General features: G+C 34.8%; 1 protein-coding gene across 3 annotated transcripts in view; it reads right to left on the bottom strand.

Moving 5' to 3' along the window:
• AGPS (alkylglycerone phosphate synthase) overlaps positions 1–20,432 on the bottom strand; it is a 160,531-nt gene that overhangs the window by 49,126 nt on the left and 90,973 nt on the right. For all 3 annotated transcript variants that reach the window (XM_073019836.1, XM_007965446.3, XM_073019837.1), the window contains exons 11-12: positions 14,781–14,908; positions 3,592–3,643 (exon numbers count right to left, since the gene is read on the bottom strand). In XM_073019836.1, coding sequence (XP_072875937.1) covers positions 3,592–3,643; positions 14,781–14,908 — 180 coding nt within the window. The remainder of the gene's footprint in view (positions 1–3,591; positions 3,644–14,780; positions 14,909–20,432) is intronic.

Raw genomic sequence — 20,432 nt, 5'->3', positions numbered from 1 at the left:
TTTTTTTCTATCCATTTTTTATAAGAATCTCAACCTGTAATACTACTTATTACTACATTTTTGCTGATTATAATAGGAAACTGTGTTACAAAAAAGACCAAGTAATAGAAGTCTTAACCAGAAGCTAACAGTTAGATATCTATGCTATACCTGGGGCATTAAAACAAAGCAACAAACAAACAAACAAACTGAACTGCAGGTTAGATAGAGATCACCCTAGCAATCTTTTTGAGCTCCTTGATCACAAGTAAGAGATATGTTTGGGGATTTTCTTCTTTTATTTTAAACTATCAGAGATGCTTCCTAGTATAACTAGCATTTTAAGAGACAATTTCTAATATCTATAAAGATAGGAATAATGTATCATCAAAACATTCATTTCTGATCCCAAATGGAACTCATCCTATATTAACAATTAAAAATAAATATACAAACATTTTTATATTGAATGTGCGTGTTGTGTTCTTGGCAGAAGTTGAAATTATCTATTCTTTATACAAAAGCCTTTATACAAAAGATTCACTTATCTTTATACAATGCATGAGGACTCCATATGATACTACTCTGATATGAAATAATCCTTAAGGGTAAATGTTCACTTTAACTCATTGAGATTTATATGCACAATTTCCATTAACGCTAGTAGAATTACTCACATACATCTCTGATACTAAGGTGACATGATAGCTTTGAAGAACAAATTATTATAAAAGTGATACTGACTTTTAAGTGGGTATTAAGTGGATATTAAGCATTAGTATCAACTAGAAAATAATATCTTTTACTTTTTCTTAAATATGTTGCCTATCAATATAATTACATTTTAAATATATTCTAGCTATTGTGGGTTTTTTCTTCTTCTTCTTTTTTTTTTTTTTTTGAGATGGAGTCTCACTCTGTCGCCCAGGCTGGAGAGTAGTGGTGTGATCTCGGCTCACAGCAACCTCTGCCTCCCCAGTTGAAGCAATTCTCCCGCCTCAGCCTCCCGAGTAGCTGGGACTACAGGCGCCTGCCACCATGCCCAGCTAATTTTTGTATTTTTTTTTTTTAGTAGAGACAGGGTTTCACCATGTTGGTCAGGTTAGTCTCAAACTCCTGACCTTGGGTGATCCGTCTGCCTTGGCCTCCCAAAGTGCTGGGATTACAGGTGTGAGCCGCCATGCCCAGTCGCTATTGTGGTTTTTAAAAATATTAAACTAATTTCCAAATTTACTAGCTGGACAGTTTGATTAGTGAACTTTCTGTTATTTCAATGTTAATCAAGTCATTTAAATGGATTTATTAATTATCTATATTTTAAAGCAGTGGTTACAGACAGTGCAAAAACTCTTGGGCTTTGTAGTCAGACAAATCTGGGTTCATCCCCAGCTCCACCACATATGACTTGTGGACTGTGGCCAGAGTAATGAGCCTTTGAGTCATTTGTAAAGTGGGGATACCACTCTGACGAACAGTCATGAAGAGAATTTTATAAAGTGTGCTATTGACAATGTGATCAGCACTATGCTATCTAGGATTTGTTCACACCCTTGCCAGTTTGATGACTAATTGAATCAACATATAAATGCCTATTATGTGATAAGTGCAGGTGATAGAAAAATGACTAAGAAACATACCCTAAATTTGAGAAACTTTAGTTTACAGAGGACATCTTCGGATTATTTCATTATACTCAATGATATATATCATTTCAATATACTAAAATTAGATATCAATATAATGTATTAAGAGTTGTACCTGAGGTAGATACCATATTAAAAATATTCACAACTAATAATATGGCGTGTGCTTTGTTAACAACCAATGTGGTATAGACACCAACCAATCAGCCATATGGTTAGTGCAGGGTCTGGACACCCTTTGCTGTGCTAAGCATTATTTCCTCTGTTGCTTGATTAAGAAGCCATGGGAGGATATATTAATGTAAAGGTTTCAATTAAAACTGAAAAGTAAAAAAGGTTATACAGACAGCCAAAAAGCATGATCAGATCTGTATTTCAAAAGGATCGCTTTGGTGGCTAAGTAAAGGGCAGAGGGAGGGGAGACACAGTGAAGACTAGAGAAGGTAGAACCTATAATACCACAGACGAGAGCAAGCTAGAGGGGAGCAAGTAAGTATGTTTTCAGGTATAGTAATGAGAACATGGAAGAGGGATGACAGGGAGACTTTCTTTAAACCTTCACTTTAAATTGTTATGGATTTCAATTATAAATAAGTATGGCCAAATCATAACTAATTTTACAAAGGTGCCTATGTCTAATATTGTTTACAACAACAATAACATATAAATGAATAACACGGTCTTATTAATTAGATGCACGGCTCTCTTTAAGATCTCTAAATGCAGGCCAAAACACACAAGTGGTTTTTCACTTGATTTAAGTATTTCATTACTTATAGAACATATTTATCTTAAACTTTTGTCAGTAGTATAGTATTTTGAAAGTAATTTACTTAAAGGAATAAACAGTTATGACTAACTTAGAAGAATGTAATTTTAAAACTCTTGGTATGTTATGAACCTGACTTTAGTTAAGTTTCTATATAACTATAACCATGCTTCCCCAAATTAAAATCTCAGCTTACTTTTAGACATGACAAAAGCCTGCCTATCTTTGCCTTTAGTATTTATTACTGAGCGATCACTCCCATGATTTTAGGAATTGTTTTGAGGATATTTAAATTCTATAAACTTAAATCCCAAAGTAAACTTCACAATATAACTACAACCCATTATAATATCTTTTTCCCAAGACCACCACCCATTCTTCTATGTTATTTAGTCTACCCAATCAGTCCAATCAGTCTAGGTGTTGTCTTCAACTCCTCCTTTTATTTAGCCTTCCACATCCAGTTAGCAAACTGATTTTCTGAAAATCTATCATCTGTTCTCTATCTCCATTGCTGCTGCCACGCTCAAAGTCCTCAAACTTTGCTTCTTGAACTGTTTCATCTCCTAGTGTCTCTCCTCCATGCATGTACCCTTCTAATCTATCCTGCACAGTGCTACCAGAATGAGCTAAGACGTAAAGTTGATTGATTTTATTCTTTAAAGAAATCCCACTGCTGACAAGACAAAATCCAAGTCTATCCTGCAAAGCCCTAGTCTACCTATCCAACTTTATCTCATATAACAACCCTAACCCTACCCTCTATTTGAACCACATAGAACGATTTGAAGTCGTTAACACACATTATTGAATTTCACACCTTCACATTTTTGCTGCCAAGTGAAGAAGTCTGGTAGAGAAGAAGAGATATCTAGGCAAACTTGTATTCACCTTTGAAGATTTAGCTCAAGCATTTCTCTTATACAAGCCTTTTCTGACTCTTTAACCTCAAGCAAAATCAAGAAGAATCAATTCCTTCATTTGCAGCCCATGGTATCCAGTGCAGTCTTCTTTCACAGGACCTCCAACACTGCTGCCCTCACTCATTTATGATTGTGTAATTGTCTATCTTCATTAGACTTCATTTCCTGAAAGGCAAGATTGACCTTCTTTCTACCTCTGCACTCCATACTCTTTCTACTGATATTTCATAAATTTCTGTGGCTAAATGACATTTTAAAATTATCACTCCTTACTTACCAAACTGAAACTGCTTGTTGTCCATGAGGCGAATAGATGCCGGAGCACATCTCTGTTTTAAAAATAAAAAAAAATAGGTGATACAAATTTAATACAGTAAAAAGCTAGACAGATAGAATATGAATATTATCTTTCTATATTTAAGAGATCAAGAGTTTAGTTCCTAAGGATTTACAGAGGAAAAAAGTTAACTTTTCATATATTTTTATGAAGACAAATATCAGTGACTTCTATAAAATATTTGGAGAGAAGAAATCTGCAGATACAGATAAATACAAACATAAGTTACCAGATTTTAAATTTATCAGCAGAAAAAGCTGCCTAATGTCTGGCAAAGACATATGACAATATCCTAAAAGAAATACCAGGCCGGGGCGCGGTGGCTCATGCCTGTAATCCCAGCACTTTGGGAGGCCGAGGCGGGCGGATCACAAGGTCAGGAGATCGAGACCATGGTGAAACCCCGTCTCTACTAAAAATAGAAAAAATTAGCCGGGCGCAGTGGCGGGCGCCTGTAGTCCCAGCTACTCGGGAGGCTGAGGCAGGAGAATGGCGTGAACCCGGGAGGCGGAGCTTGCAGTGAGCCGAGATTGCGCCATTGCACTCCAGCCTGGGCGACAGAGCGAGACTCCGTCTCAAAAAAAAAAAAAAAAAAAAAAAAAAAAAAAAGAAATACCAGACCCCAAAGTGGATTATTTTAGAAGATGTTTCTAAAACTAAAATCCAGTGCCTCAAGTATTACACCATCTTATAAACTATACTGTATCTTATCCACCGTAAAGGTAGAAGATGAAGACATTGTGACTTTTAGATGAGCACTATTTCAGTAAACCACACAGCCTCCAAAAATCACTTAAAACACACACACATGCACACACACACACAGCTTTAAAGTCATATTCCAAACAAAAATTACATTAAAACTACCTTATTTTCTATTTTGTAGTCTTATTAAATGTATAATAGTTTAAAAATGTTAAATGTAAAACCTGAGTAATTTCAAATCTTGGCATAAGGGTATCTTTGTAGTTGGGTTGATACTTCTAAAAATGTTACCAGTTTCCAAAAATACTAAAGGAAAAATCAGTTTTCTTCACATTTACAAATCTGAAATGTTTTTAATAAAATGGGCACATTGACTTCTAATAAAATACACAAAGCCTGATTAGACCAGATTTCTTTTCTTCATAAGTAGAATATACATATAACATACATATTTATATATTTTGGCTTAAGCACATAAGTAAAATATGAGAGAGTAATAGCCACTCTGTCATTCATAACAAAAACATTTTAAGTTCTTACCAACTTGTAAATTCCATCTCCTGCTATCAACCACATTCTACTCCACCTTTATCAATGGCAAATATTATTAATGAAAACAATTCATGTAAGTACACATATATCAGAAAATGGGAGGGGAGGGGCGCAGTGGCTCACACTTGCAATCCCAGCACTTTGTGAGGCTAAGGTGGGCAAATCACTTTAGGACAGAAGTTCAAGACCAGCCTGGCCAATATGGCGAAATCTTGTCTCTACTAAAAATACAAAAGTTAACTGGGCATGACGGTATACACCTATAATCCCAGCTAGTTGGGAGGCTGAAGCACAAGAATCACTTGAACCTGGGAAGCAGAGTTTGCAGGGAGCCAAGATTGCGAGACCTTGTCTCAAAAACAAAAACAAAAAAAAAAAAGGAGGGAAAGGAAAGTATACTACATTTAGTATAGTAAATTTCTATGGGTATTTAATCTTTAAAACAATTAAAATATGCAGGTCTTGATTAAATCTTGGTTTGCAAACACTATCCATAAAACATATCTTGGAGATAACTGGAATAATCTTATAGAATGAATATTAGATGACATTAACAAATTACTGCTGATTGGCCAGGCATGGTGGCTCACACCTGTAATCCCAACACTTTGGGAGGCCAAGGGAGGAGACTGCCCGAGGTCAGGAGTTCAAGACCAGCCTGGCCAACATGGTGAAACTCTGTCTCTACCAAAAAAAAAAAGAAAAAAAAAATTAGTCAGACGTGGTTGCACAAATCTGTAGTCCCAGCTACTCAGGAGGCTGAGGCAGGGGAATTGCTTGAACCCAGGAGGCAGAGGTTGCAGTGAACCACTGCACTCCAACCTGCTGGGTGACAGAGCGAGACTCTGTCTCAAAAAAAAAAAAAAAAAACTACTGATTTTCTTAGACATGATGATGGTATTGTAGTTATAAAGAAGAACGCTATTCTTCTGTCTTTAGGAGATGGTGCTGAATCATTTACATTAAGGGTCGTAAAGTCTGCAACCCAGGCTGGGTGTGGCGGCTCACACCTATAATCCCGGCATTTTGGGAGGCTGAGGCAGTAGATCACCAGAGGTCAGGAGTTCGAGACCAGCCTGACCAACATGGTGAAACCCCATCTCTACTAAAAATATAGTATTAGCCGTGCGTGGTGGTGCATGACTGTAATCCCAGCTACTTGGGAGGCTGAGGCAGGAGAATCACTTGAACCTGGGAGGCAGAGGTTGCAGTGAGCCGAAATAGCGCCATTGCATTCCAGCCTGAGTAACAAGAGCAAAACTCTGTTTCAAAAAAAAAAAAAAAGTCTGTAACTTAATTTCAAATGGTCCAAAAAACATATACACATACAGGTTAAACAGAGCAGAAAGTTAATTACTGTTGAATATATGAAGTGGATAGACAGGTAATCACTGTACCAGTCTTTCAAATTTTCTACATGCTTAAAATTTTCAAATTAAAAAGCTGGAAAAATGGCAAGAAAGCTCCAGAGCAACTGCTTTATCATATAGCAACTAATATTCAATTATATTATGTGTGATTTTAACTATTTAGTATTCCTATTTGTATCAAGGAGGCATAGTAGATGGTAACAGACAAACACTATCAAAAAAGAACTAATAAGCTAAAGAAAGTTTTTTAAAATTTTTAGATATTAAATTAGTTTTTCAACATGAACTTTTTTGAAATTATCCAATTCAAACCAACAGTTTTAAAGTCTCATACTTCAATAGTACCAGACTTTTAAAAAGTCAGTTTTTCAGTTATTGTCATAACTAAATGCTTATATAGGTAAAGCACTCAAAAATAGCATCTAGGTTGGTTTATGATCTCCTGGCAATTGATATTTGTAAATCATTGTACATCATTCTAAATATACAAAGCTGAATATGTTTCTTATAATTCGAAATAATTAAAAGTTACCACTACAGTTAATTAAATGGAAGGTTCTATAATCAAAAGATCAAAATAAAGTTACTATTCTCAAAAAAACAACATTCAATCTGAGTTACTATTCGTACAGTTAAGATTAGGTTATGTTTCCACTGCTTTAAAATTAATTTGGTAGGTTTAAAAAAACCTCAAAAGATTGCCTGTAAAAGTCAGAGACAGCACAAGTTCTCAGAATTTGAGCTCTAAATTCACTCCCATGTTATTCACTAATGCCGGGCTGAGAGTATTCCACAGATTTTGTAAAGGAGGAAAAGAGGTCCTTGAGTTAAAGTGACCCCTGCTGGTAAGTGATCAAAACTAACCTGAGAGGGAATATTTTTACAAATTTTAATGATGGGTTAATGGTAAACTCAGGGAATTCAAGAACACTCAAACAGAAATTGCTTACTAAAACTGAGTTAATGAAATAATTGATTTCTTTCCTGCTATGATAAATGTACCCTTACTAGAATCTCTCAAATCATCAAACTTGTAACTAAGTATATTTTATACTTAATAGTCTGAAACTACATGAAACCTGATATGGACTAATACAGAAATATCAATATAATTTTTTACTTGAATAATGAAATAAATAACCACGATGACCTCACAACATGGATACAAGACTGACTTCATCAAATTGCTGGCAATTTCTTCCCTTTAGGGATGCTACAACCAGGAATTTACTTGATTGCATAATCTGAAAAGTAAAAACTAACTACTCTAATTAGTCTTACTTAGTACTCTCTGCACTAACTTAAAAAGCAACATATTTCTCAATCCTATCATTTTATTTAAAAATATTTCCTCTGCCAGGTGCGGTGGCTCACGCCTGTAAATCCCAGCACTTTGGGAGGCCAAGGCAGGCGGATCACGAGGTCAGGATATCGAGACCATCCTGGCTAACATGGTGAAACCCCGTCTCTACTAAAAAATACAAAAAATTAGCCAGGCATGGTGGCAGGCACCTGTAGTCCCAGCTACTCGGGAGGCTGAGGCAGGTGAATGGCATGAACCCGGGAGGCGGAGCTTGCAGTGAGCCAAGATCATGCCACTGCACTCCAGCCTGGGCAACAGAGCGAGACTCCATCTAAAAAAAAAAAAAATTCCTCTAAGAAACACATCAAAATATTTCTGCAAAACTGATTTTTCTAAAACTAAGTCATAGCTCTTGTCACAGGAAAAATCGGAACTTGCAATTCAGATGAGACATATTTGAGAAGGTACCTCTTAAAAGACTAGTTATCAGCAAAATAAATTCAATATTAGCATATATTTCACATGTCTGAGGGGTTTCTGCTAATGTAATGTCATAAGGATAAACTATAAAAGTATAAGCACTGAATGGCAGCTGTATAACTCTGCTCCATAGCTAAGGAATGAATTATACTTGATTGAAAACATTTGTTTCCTCAAAGGGTCAATCCAACATCCTGTGTAGACTCTGCAACAGCCCAAATTCTTGAGCCTAGAGACTACATTGGAAATAGTCTATCAATCTCATGTTGCATCAGAAGCAAATGCTTCAATACTAAACTCCACGTGCTATACAAAAATTTGGTCACGAAAAATTATCATAATATGCAATATACTCAGTAATTACTAGAAGTCAGGAACCGCATCTAACTACATACTATCCATTGCATTATGTTGGTTATCAAGCTAAGAGCATAGTACCTCAAATAAAAGGCACACAACAAAATTGATTAATTTAAAAGTTCAAATCCCAGCATTTTGGGAGGCTGAGGAAGGTGGATCACAAGGTCAGGAGTTCGAGACCATCCTGGCTAACACGGTGAAACCCTGTCTCTACCAAAAATACAAAAACAAAATTAGCCAGGCATGGTGGCGGGCGCCTGTAGTCCCAGCTACTTGGGAGGCTGGGGCAGGAGAATGGCGTGAACCCGGGAGGCAAAGCTTGCAGTGAGCCGAGATCGCGCCACTGCACTCCAGCCTGGGCAACAGAGCGAGACTTTGTCTCAAAAAAAAAAAAGTTCAAAAAAGGCTATGTAAAAAAAGGTAATCTGTTAATGTGAATTTCTGGATATAAAAACTTAAAATGTAGACAAATTCTTCTTCTAACTAATAAGTCAGAGTTGGTATCACAGATGAAATGATAGACTATTTAAGGCTACAGTTATTACTCGTTGGTAATCTTAGAGATGACATACTGACTTACAGCTAGGAGTCTGTATGATAAACAATAAGAAGTTTTTATTTTGACAAGTCAATTGTTGCTTGGTTTTAAAGAAGAAAATAATACATAATAGGGAGTGAATATTGTCCTCCACTTATATTAAGGAAAAGACCAAAAAGCCAGTCTCCTAATTATAACTTTATAGTTTTTCAGTTTAGTAAAGGTATAATAACTTGTTCTGAGTAGCTTCTGGTAGAGAACATGTCTCATAACTGTCTTAATTTTGCTTGATCAAACAGTAAATGATCCAATTAACCAAACATTTGACTAGGGTTATTCTCTCTGCTTCAGAGAAAGAAAAGCATGACACAAAAACATGATTTAAAATAATTTCAGTTTCTCTATGTAATAAATACTCCCAAGAATTACTGTTGAATAAAAAGAAGTTTTAAGTGTTTTATAAGGTAAGTGCTAAAACCCTGACTCCTTCCACTTTATTTGAACTCCTCCAAGATAAATTAATTTTAAAACAGAACAATTCATAAAATCTGTCTTCCCAAATTATAATCTAAAATCACTAAAACAAACCAAAAACCCCAAACCTTTATCAGTTTAAAATTGTTTAAAATAAAAGTGATACAAGGAAGGAAAAGTTACCCTCTGTCAAAAGGTAGTGGGAAGAAAAGCTGCCTTTTCATCTATAATTCTAAAAACCTAGTTCAAAGAAACTAGGTTTTACTGAGAAGAGTTTTGAGAGGAACGAGTACTAATCAATACCAAATACAGTTTTTCCTCTCATTAGAACAAATGTTTCTCTCAAAATACCATAGGGCACAACTACTAAGTTTTTATTGAAAACAAACAAAAAAACCCAAATTTCAGAAATTGCTTCTGAGCTTGTTTTAACACTCAGTTTTCCTTTTAATCTTGTAAAGACATTGTTATTTCCAAACTAACAATTTTATTTATCTCTTTTAGAGAATAATAAAACGTTATATCTAACACTGATATGCTGATTAAAAAACATTATTTCCCTCCTCTTGAGAGGTTAGAGTAGGAAATGTATTTTCTGAGAAAGTCTTAAAAATCACTTACCCATCTACTGAATAAAGCAGGAGATTATACTGGACTGCCACTTATGAGAAAGAATCACATTAATCTTCCACTAAATCCTCCTTTCTAGCTTTTCAAGAGGCAGTGAAGTATTAAAAGAGGATACCTCCTCACATGGACAAAGATCGGATAAGAGACCTTAGTAGAATCCTTCTGCTGCCAGTATAAGGTTGCTTAATTTATTTCCTTCAGTAAGAATAGTAATAAAAATATACATATAGCCCACTCTGCTATTTGTGAACAGTCATGTATGTTCTTTCTCAAAGGATATTCATCCAAAATACAGTTTCCCATTTCAAAAGCAACTTGAATCTGAAAATATTGCAAAGATGGAAGTGCTATAAAATGACAGTGAAGAATTACAAGCAACCAACTCATTATTCAATCAAGAATTTGGCACAATCATAAACCATGTACCATCTACTTTAATGGATCTTAATTCCCCTGCTATCAACTGAAATTCCAAATCCCAAATTGAACAATGACTAGTGCCAAAACCTGATTTTTTTCAATTTTTCTGCCTGAAAACACTATTACAAAGGAAGGCAGCAAATACTGTACCACTCTTGACATATGAGACTTGTATGTTCTATAAACTAATATATAACTTTCCCTAAACCATTATAAAACCTTTTATCCATTTCCAGGTAAGATAAACATTAATGCCTCTCTATATGTGCATTATAATAGAAGGAAAATATGTAAGTTCCCAAAATTGTTAGATGTCCAAATCCCAGTAATTACTCTTAGTAATTGCTCCATTCTTAAGAGCAATGCTTGAGAATAAAATGCTATCTATCTAGACTTTTAAAATCAGTTTCAAGTAAGACAAACTTCCTAATCCATAATATTTACATCTCTAAAAATCGTCAATTACTAAGTACATAGAACCAAATTGTCATAACTATAGACTAGAAAGGAACTTTATGACCTGTTTTTTTAACCACATAGTAGCACTATCAATCATTATCTTTATTACAAGATATATAGCTAATACAGTTTTTTGTTGCTGTTGTTTTTTGAGACAGGGTCTTGCTCTGTTGCCCAGGTTGAAGTACAGTGGCACGATCACGACTCACAGCAGCCTAGACCTCCTGGGCTCAATGGATCCTCTCACTTCAGCCTCCCAAGTAGCTAGGACTACAGGCACATGCCACCATGCCCAGCTAAGTTTTGTATTTTTTGTAGAGACAGGGTTTCGCCATGTCGCCCAGACTGGTCTCAAACTCCTGGGCTCAAGTGATCTGCCTGCTTCAGCCTCTCAAAGTGCTGGGATTACAGATGTGAGCCACTGTGCCTGGCTCACTATAGTGTTTTGTAGTGAATTCAGATTATAGTCATTGCGTAACCTCCTAAGAATTGTTTAAAATGAGTAAAAGGACAAGTTTCACTGATTTGTGCAAGGATGAAGGAAAATTCCATACTTGCTTTTCAATAATAGCACAAGTAGGTCTTCTGTGTCACTTTCTATCAGGGGCATATCAAATTGTTATAAAAACTGTATCAGATTAAACCAACTATTTATGTTGGAAATCAACATTTCCATTGTAATGAAATTATAAAGTTAGCATTTTGATACATGTTTACATCACTTCTTACTAATGAAATTTAAGATAGATTTACATGTAAGTATTTGCAGTGTGGAAAAGTAGATGGAGCATCAAGAAAACATAAAATATGCATACTTCTAATCAAAAGATTTATAAGTCTACTAAATCTGTGCTCTATAGAGGGGAGATATTATTGAAGAGGCAGAGTTGATCAATACAGACTGAACATGACCTCTCTGAGATCTTTTGTTGAAAATAAATACAAATCCAAACTACTTTTATAACTTCTGTAATTTTTAAAAAATCTAATTTGGGGTTGGACATGGTGGCTCATGCCTGCAATCTCTACACTTTGGGAAGCCTAAACTGGAGGATCACTTGAGTCCAGGAGTTTGAGACCAGCTTGGGAAACACAGGGAGATCCCATCTCTATGAAAGTTTAAAAAAAAAAATTAGACAGGTATAATGGCGTGTGCCTATGGTCCCAGCTATTCAGGAAGCTGAGGTGGTAGGATCACCTGAGTCCAGGAGATCGAGAGGTTGCGTTGAGCTATGATCATGCCACTGACTCCAGCCTGAACGACAAAGTGAGACCCTGTCTCAAAAAGGAAAAATCTAATTTGGCATTCATATTTTTTTCATAAAATTAGAGGTAATAATGGTGAATTAGAATTATGTCATTCAAGACTTGAACAAGAAATGATATGAACTACAATTCTTTAATAATGCTTTTTGTGGCTGGGTGCGGTGGCTCGTGACTGTAATCCCAGCAATTTGGGAGGCTGGGGCAGGCAGATCACCTGAGGTCAGGAGTTCGAGACCAGCCTGGTCAACATGGCGAAATCCCATCTCTACTAAAAATACAAAAAAATTTGCCGGGCATGGTGGTGGTCACCTGTAATCCCAGCTACTCAAGAGGCTGAGGCAAGAGAATTGCTTGAATCCGGGAGTCAGAGGTTTCAGTGTGCCGAGATCGCACCATTGCACTCCAACCTGGGCGACAGAGTGGGACTCCATCTTAAAAAATAAACAAAAAAACACACTTTTGTGGGGGGGAATAGTGAAGTTCAACAAAGATAGAAGGAAAATAAAAGTATTTAAGACAAGCAGGGGATGGAATTTTCCTTCATCCTTACACAAATCAGTAAAACTTGTCCTTTTATTCATTTTGAAAAATTCTTAGGATATTCACCCAATGACTGTAATCCAAAATCATTACACAACGATAAATTATAATACAAAGGGAAAACACTTGAAATTTTAAAAACTGCTCATTAAGAACAATCTGAAATTAATGAAAACATATATGGAAACATCTTTGTTTTATTTTTCAATTAGTGAACTTCTGGTCATTAAAAAAAAAAAAAAAAAAACACCACCCTAGCTCCCTGTTCTTCTGTGTATTAATTCATAGGCAAAACCATAAGGCTCTGGAAGTTCTTTTACTTCTTAATATCCGGGGTATCTTAATTTGAAACTTCTTCCCTCTGCCTTTGAATGATGGAGGATTTTAAAAACAAGTACCAGAACACACTGGAATGTCACCACTCAGTGCTTAGATGTTACTTTAGTATAACAAATAATATTCACTCCAAAAACTTATCTCCAATCCTCCTCTACTTAATAATCCTTTAATGTTTTAAATAATATTGCCATCTTGTCATTTTAGCAAACATGGTGTTAATACTGTATACTCTAGCTCCCTAACCATAATATCATATCCCCAAAGTTCTAGTGAATTAGGGCCTCTAATGTAAGGACTTCAACTGTTACGAATCACTTCTGCCTTACCACTACCAAAGTAACTTGCCACAAGTCCAAAAATGCTTATTCCAGGACCATACATCCTTTTGAATCCTCTCCCTACCCAGGAGTAGTCTAGCAATCAAGATCAAAGGACCTATACTAACTCTAGCAATCTAACTGACAAGTAAGTGAAGGTACTTGAAAATTACAAAAATTATCCCATCAACTGGTGAATTAGGTAGTCATATAGCTGGACTTCATGAAAGTGGGAAACTGCCAGACAGAATGAGTGTCTCAGAAAGTAAAACTTTATGAGTGTATGGAATAAACAGCACTGGGAATGATATATATGTGGGTAAATAATGTATATATTTTTTCTCATTTTAAAGTTCTTTAAAGTATTAATAGTGGTTGTCTTGAGATGACAGAAAAATGAGAGACTCTTCATCATTTTCCCTTTCTGTACCTTAGAAATTCCAAGATAAACATAGACTACTTGCTCGATATTATTCCTTTGCCTCAACAGATTCTTCTTCCACACTGCTCTGGATATCAGGAAGCTGACCTATATGGGTCACATCAAAAACTCTCTTGTCCTCAAGATTCTACTTTGGTATAACTGATAGGAAGTAGTAAAATTCCAGGAGTTTGAAGAAAGAAAAAAAAAAGAGAGAGGCTAGAGTACATCACTTCTTCTCCAATGGGAAAAGTTGAATTAAGAATTATTCATAAATAGTTGTGAACAATAAACCAAATGCCTACAGAGATGTAGAAATTTCCATACTGACATAACTAAATACATAAATAAAATTACTTAGCATTATCTAGTCTTAAAAATATATATATATTTTTTGAGAGGAGAAAATAAAAATTATTTTTAGCATATTATACATACTATATTCCTTAATTTAAGCTATAGCCTAGATAATATTATAAAACAAAGTATAGCCTAATAGCAGCACATTCTATGAATTGATGAAGTTGAATTATCTATATTTAAATTTTGGGGTATTTGATATTTAGCCATTACTTTTAATTTCAATAAATGTCTCAATTTAAATTAAATATCACTTCAATTAACCATAAAATATCTTACCCAAAAATAACTTAAGGTACATAATAGTCAATAAAAGGCAAAGTTATCTGAAGCTATCAATCAAAGTACGTATCTTACCTTGGCTTACAATCATATAGCCATCTAGACCAAGACATAGGTTTGATAGAAATAGTAACTGCACTTAAAGGGATGACTATACAACACTACCTTTTCATATAGAACTGGGTAAAAACCACAAACATAATACAACTAAATATGAAGATTAGTTGTAACATATCACAATCAACTATGTAGTAGAATTTGAAAAATATAAATACATAAACATATATGTATATACATATATTTTTTATTTTACCTGTTTTGCAATTTCTCTTAAACAGGCTACTCCTTGTTCAAAATTAGGGAAAGCTACCGAGCCATACTTTTGGTATTCAGGGACTGGTCTGATTTTTATTGTAGCTTCTGTTATTACACCAAGAGTTCCTGAAAAAAAGAAGGGGGAATAATCCAGTACCATCACATGACAATTTCCTAAATCATATTTAAATCTATTTAATCTATTAATTCAATTTATTATGCATATTTAAATTTATGACATCTACCTGGGGAATAATGGCTACTCTAGTCATTCTAGAAAAAAATTACAAAATTAAGCAAATTTTATAATTTCCCAAAAAAGCTTTAGGAATATGCTTTACTTAGTTATGTACAAATATTTTTCAACATTTTAAAGTAAACTTTCTTCAAGAAGGTTACTTTTAAATGGTTGTTAAAATATTACAACTTACTAAAATAAAAAAAAATCAAAAAACAATGGATTCTTATGTCTTATATGTATTCAGACTAAAGTGTATTTTGATATTTGTGCTTATTTTTAGTCTTAAAAACAATTTATTGGGGGGAAAAAACCCTAACCTTCAATGAGAATCTAAGATAATACAAGAAATCTGAGGAAATATTATCTCGCTTTTTTCCCTAAGAATTAATACAAAGAAAAGATAAAGGCATTACTGAGATGCCCTTTTAAGAAACAAAAAACACCAGATGGAGACAAAGTAGTTATTATAAACATCTAACATAAGATGGCCACCAATAAAAGAAATGCTCTTTAAAAAGAAAAATACATAAACATACACACAAATTAAAAAATGAAAAAACAAAACAAAAGTAAAAAAAGATTTTTTAAAAATGCTCTTTTCTTTTTCATAAGGGTAAGGACTAATTAGAGAGGAAAAAATAAGTTAAACTATTATATTCACAAAGCCAAGCTTTTCAAATGAATGGTTTCTGATGTACAAATGTTAGAAATTAATAACGTTATTAGTAAATTTTCTGAGCATCATTTTAAAAAAAGAATAAAGAAGGGGAGAACTCTTTGAAACTGCAGATCTTCATAACACAAGAAATTTTAAAGTTTTGCAAAAACCAAAGCTTCCAATAAGTTTACAATATAATTGAAACAACTTGTCAATATATAATACAGGATTAAAAACTAAGACAAGTCTATGAAAAGCAAACTACATTAGATCACAACATATTCACCACTATATAAACATGATTTCCTACTGAGGTTATAAAATAACTTATGACTTGTATGATCATAAAAGCTTTGCAAGTTTGGCTTCATAAATATTTTAATACAAAATAGATATACCTTACAAAATTTAAAAGAGAACAAAAGTGACTAAACGTTCTCTTTTGTTTTAGAATCTTTACTGAGATATAATTTACAGACAAAATTCACCCATTTAAAGTGCAAAATACAATTTATTTTTTATTTTTTTTGAATTTTTGAGATGGAGTTTCCCTCTTGTTGCCCAGGCTAGAGTGCAATGGCATGATCTCGGCTCACCACAACCTCCGCCTCCCCGGTTCAAGTAAATTCTCCTGCCTCAGCCTCCTGAGTAGCTGGGACTAGACATGCACCACCATACCTGGCTAATTTTGTATTTTTAGTAGAGACAGGGCTTCTCCATGTTGGTCAGGCTGGTCTTGAACTCCTAACCTCAGGTGATCTACCCACCTCGGCCTCCCAAAGTGCTGGGATTACAGGCGTGAGCCACCGCGCCCAGCCCCAAAATACAATGTTTTGTGTATATTCACAGACATGTGCAACTGTCATTACAATCTAAGTTTAGAACATTTTCATCATCCCCAAAAAGAAACCATATCCACTAAACAAACCCTCTCCATTTCCACTCCCACACTCTAGCCATAGGCAACCACAAATCTATTTTCTATCTATACAACAGACTTGCCTATTCTGGACATTTCACATAAAAGGAATCTCATAATATCTGGCCTTGTGAGTGGCTTATTTTACTTACCAAAATGTTTTCAAGGTTCATCCATGCTATAGCACGTATTAATATTTCATTACTTTTTAATTCCCAAATATTATTCCACTGTATAGTATAACTCATTTTGTTTATCTCTTTATCAGTTGATGAACATATGGAGTTCTACTTTTTGGCTACTATTAATAATGCTGCAATGAACATACATGTACTAGTTTTTATGTGGATACACGTTTTCCTTTCTCTTGAATATCTATGTAAAGAAAGACTTTACTTTCTTAATTTCAGAAAAAAAATTGATCCTATTCCATGTAATACCCTGACCCCAGCTACCTTTTCCCAAGGCTAAGTTCCAGGTGAGTGCAGCTGGGAGGTAGTGCTCCCCTGTAGCTCCAGGCCCCAACTGGTGGGACAAAAGCTCTACCTTGAGGGTAGTACACTAAAACTGGGGTCCCAATGCCCTTGCCCTGGCTCATAAACGGCTGGTTTCTTGCCAGGAGAAGCAAACCTAGATAACCTAATTTCCTACCCCACTTTCTCCCAGCATTCAGCTCCTAAAGCAGAGGTGTTACTCAGATAGAAACATGCCATTGTCCCCACCCCTAACTCCTGAGCCATGGTTCAGAGATTCTCTCTGGGGAGAGAAACAGGCCATAAGATAGATAGCTGCTAATCTCTTTCCAACGTAAATGACTTTATTTGCAACAGAGCATGGTGAAGTCCAAGTACAAGGACATTCTCAAAACCAGTGAATGATGTGGTAAAAAGGTAACTGGGAAGACACAGGTAGATTCACTAGAGATACAGCCTAAAATGTAGCCCATCTAGTTTGCCTATGAGACAATGCTCAGGAGGACCCCTCTTGTGCTTCCCCAAAAAATCCCAACCACTAACCTCCAGAACTATGCCTTCTAAAGTGTCTGATTTTGATTGGATTATTCTGGATTATTCTGATGACAATGTCACATCATTAAAGATTATAAATGAAGATAAACTATTAAGATGAATCAAATGGAAATTCTGGAGTTGAAAAGCAAAATAATTGAAATGAACAATTCACTAGAAGGGCTTAACAACAGATGGTCTCTGGCAAAAGAATGAATATCAAACTTGAAGATAGATGTATAGAGATTATGCAATATGAAGAACAGAGAGAACAATGGATGGTGCCTCAGAGAAATGCAGGAAACCATTAAGCACAGCAATTTATGTGTAACGGGAGTAGTGGAAGAAAAGCAGAGAAAGGAGCAGAAAAAATTATTCAAAGAAAGAATGGCTGAAAACTTCCTAAATTTATTAAAAACCAATAACCTATACATCAAGGGAGCTCAACAAATTGCTCAAAGGAGCAATACAAAGATATCCATAGACAGACACATCATAGCAGGAATGCTAAAAGTCAAAGGCAAGAGAAAAATCTTGAAAACAGCAAGAGAAAAATGACTCATCAATTACAAGAGAAAACTCATAAAATTAACAGCTGACTTATCAGCAGAAACAATGAAAGTCAGACAGTGGTGGGATAATATATTCAAAATGCTGAAAGGGGGAAAAATGTGTCAACATCCAGCAGTTACCTTTCAAAAATGAAAACAAAATAAAGACATTCCCAGATAAACAAAAGCTGAGAGGACTTCATTGCTGGAAAACAGGCTTACGATAAATACTAAAGGAAGTTCTTCAAATTAAAAGCAGGTGACCCCAAACAGTAATTCAAATTAACATATGCAAAAAAAGAGCACTTTTGAGTCTTCTTCTATTTTACATAATTGCAAAAGATAGTATTAATGCATATTTCTTCTCACATCTGATTTAAAAAACACTGGTATGAAACAATCCATATATGATGTATTTTTGGATCTATAACATATACAAATGTGATATATGTGCCAATACTAGCACAAAAGAAGCAAGTGAAAGTAAAGCTCTATTGGGCTAAGGATACGATTACAGATGGTAATGTAAACCCCCAGGAACAAATGAAGAGAAGCACAAAGGATAAACAAAATGGGTAATATTAAAAAAAAGTTCTATGTCTAGAAATGTTGAATATCCCTTATCTGAAATGTTTAGGACCAGATGTGTTTTAAATTTGGGATTTTTTGAATTTTGGAATATATGCATTCTACTTACCAGCTGAGCATCCCAAATCCAAAAATCCAAAATCCAAAATGCTCCATGGAGCATTTCCTTTGAGTGTCAAGTCAGTGCTCAAAAAGTCTCAAATTTTGGAGCATTTTGGATTTTGGATTTTCACGTTTGGATGCTCAACCTGTACTTGCTCTCCTTTCTTCTTTCAGCTTCTTTGAAAGCCAATTATATATAGTAGTAACGTTAGCAATGTATTGTTGGTTTGTAACATTTATAGAGGTTACTAAGGAGGTAACTCAAAAAAGGATACAGAAAAACATCACTAAGGAAATTAAAATGCTACATTAGAAAATACTCACTTAAGGCAAAAGAAAGCAATAATCACAAACTACAGAAACAAAAAGACATGAGACCCACGGGGGGGGGGGGGGGGGGGAGCAGACACAAAGCAGACATAAATCCGACCATACCAATAACAACATTAAACTTGAATGGACTAAACAGAAGAACAGACAGAGATAGTGAGATTGTTTTTTAAAAAGATCCAACTATTTGCTATCTACAGAATCTACACTTTAAATTCAGAGATATAACTAGATCGAAAGAAAAAAATATATAATACAAACAGCAACCACAAGAAAGCTGAAGTGACTACATACTAATATCAGATAAAACAGACTGAAACAAAATATTACTAGCTATTAAGAGGGGCATTTTATAATGATAAGCCATAAGGAAGACAAAACAACAAATATAAACAGAATGCACCTAATAACAAGGCACAAAAATATATGAAGTAATAACTGACAGAAATGAAGGGAGAAATAGATAATTCAACAATAACAGTTTGAGACGTCAATGCCCCATTTTCAATAATGGACATAACAACTAGGCACAAGACCAAGAAGGTAATAGAGGACTTTTACACTATAAACCAATTAGACCTAACAGTATAGAACACTCCACCCAACAACAGAAGAATGTACATTTATTTCAAGTGCTCACAGAACATTCTCCAGGATAAACTACATGCTAGCGAGGTCATAAAACTTGAACAAATTTCCCAAGACTGAAATAATACAAAGTACATTCTCAAGCCACAATGGAATGAAATAAGAAACTAATATGAAAGAAATTGGAAAGGTAGCTAATACGTGAAAATTAAACAATACACTACAAATAATCAACGAGTCAAAGAAGAAATCAATACGGAAACTGGAAAACAGTTTGAGAAGAATGGAAAGGAAGATACAATATACCAAAACTTATCAGATTAAGATAAAGCAATACCTAGAGAGAATTGTGATGGTAAATGTTTGTATACATTTTTTTAAATCTCAAATAGCCTAACCTTCTACCTTAAGCTACTGGAAAAAGAAGAGCAAACTACATCTAGCGCAAGCAGACAGAAGGAATTATTAGAGATTAGAGGTGAAATTAATGAGATCAAGGATAGTAAATCAACGAAACCAAAAGCTAGTTCTCCAAAAAGATCAATAAAATTAACAAATCTTTAGCTAAAGTGACTGAGAGAAAAAGAGAAAGGACACAAATCACTAGAACTGGAAATAAAATAGGGGATATTACTAGTAATCTCACAAAAATAAAAAGGATTATAA

This window comes from Chlorocebus sabaeus, chromosome 10 (assembly GCF_047675955.1).
Source record: "Chlorocebus sabaeus isolate Y175 chromosome 10, mChlSab1.0.hap1, whole genome shotgun sequence".
Classification (NCBI taxonomy): Eukaryota; Metazoa; Chordata; class Mammalia; order Primates; family Cercopithecidae; genus Chlorocebus; species Chlorocebus sabaeus.
Note: the sequence above shows the minus strand (reverse complement) of the source record. Positions and strands in the feature narration are given on the sequence as shown.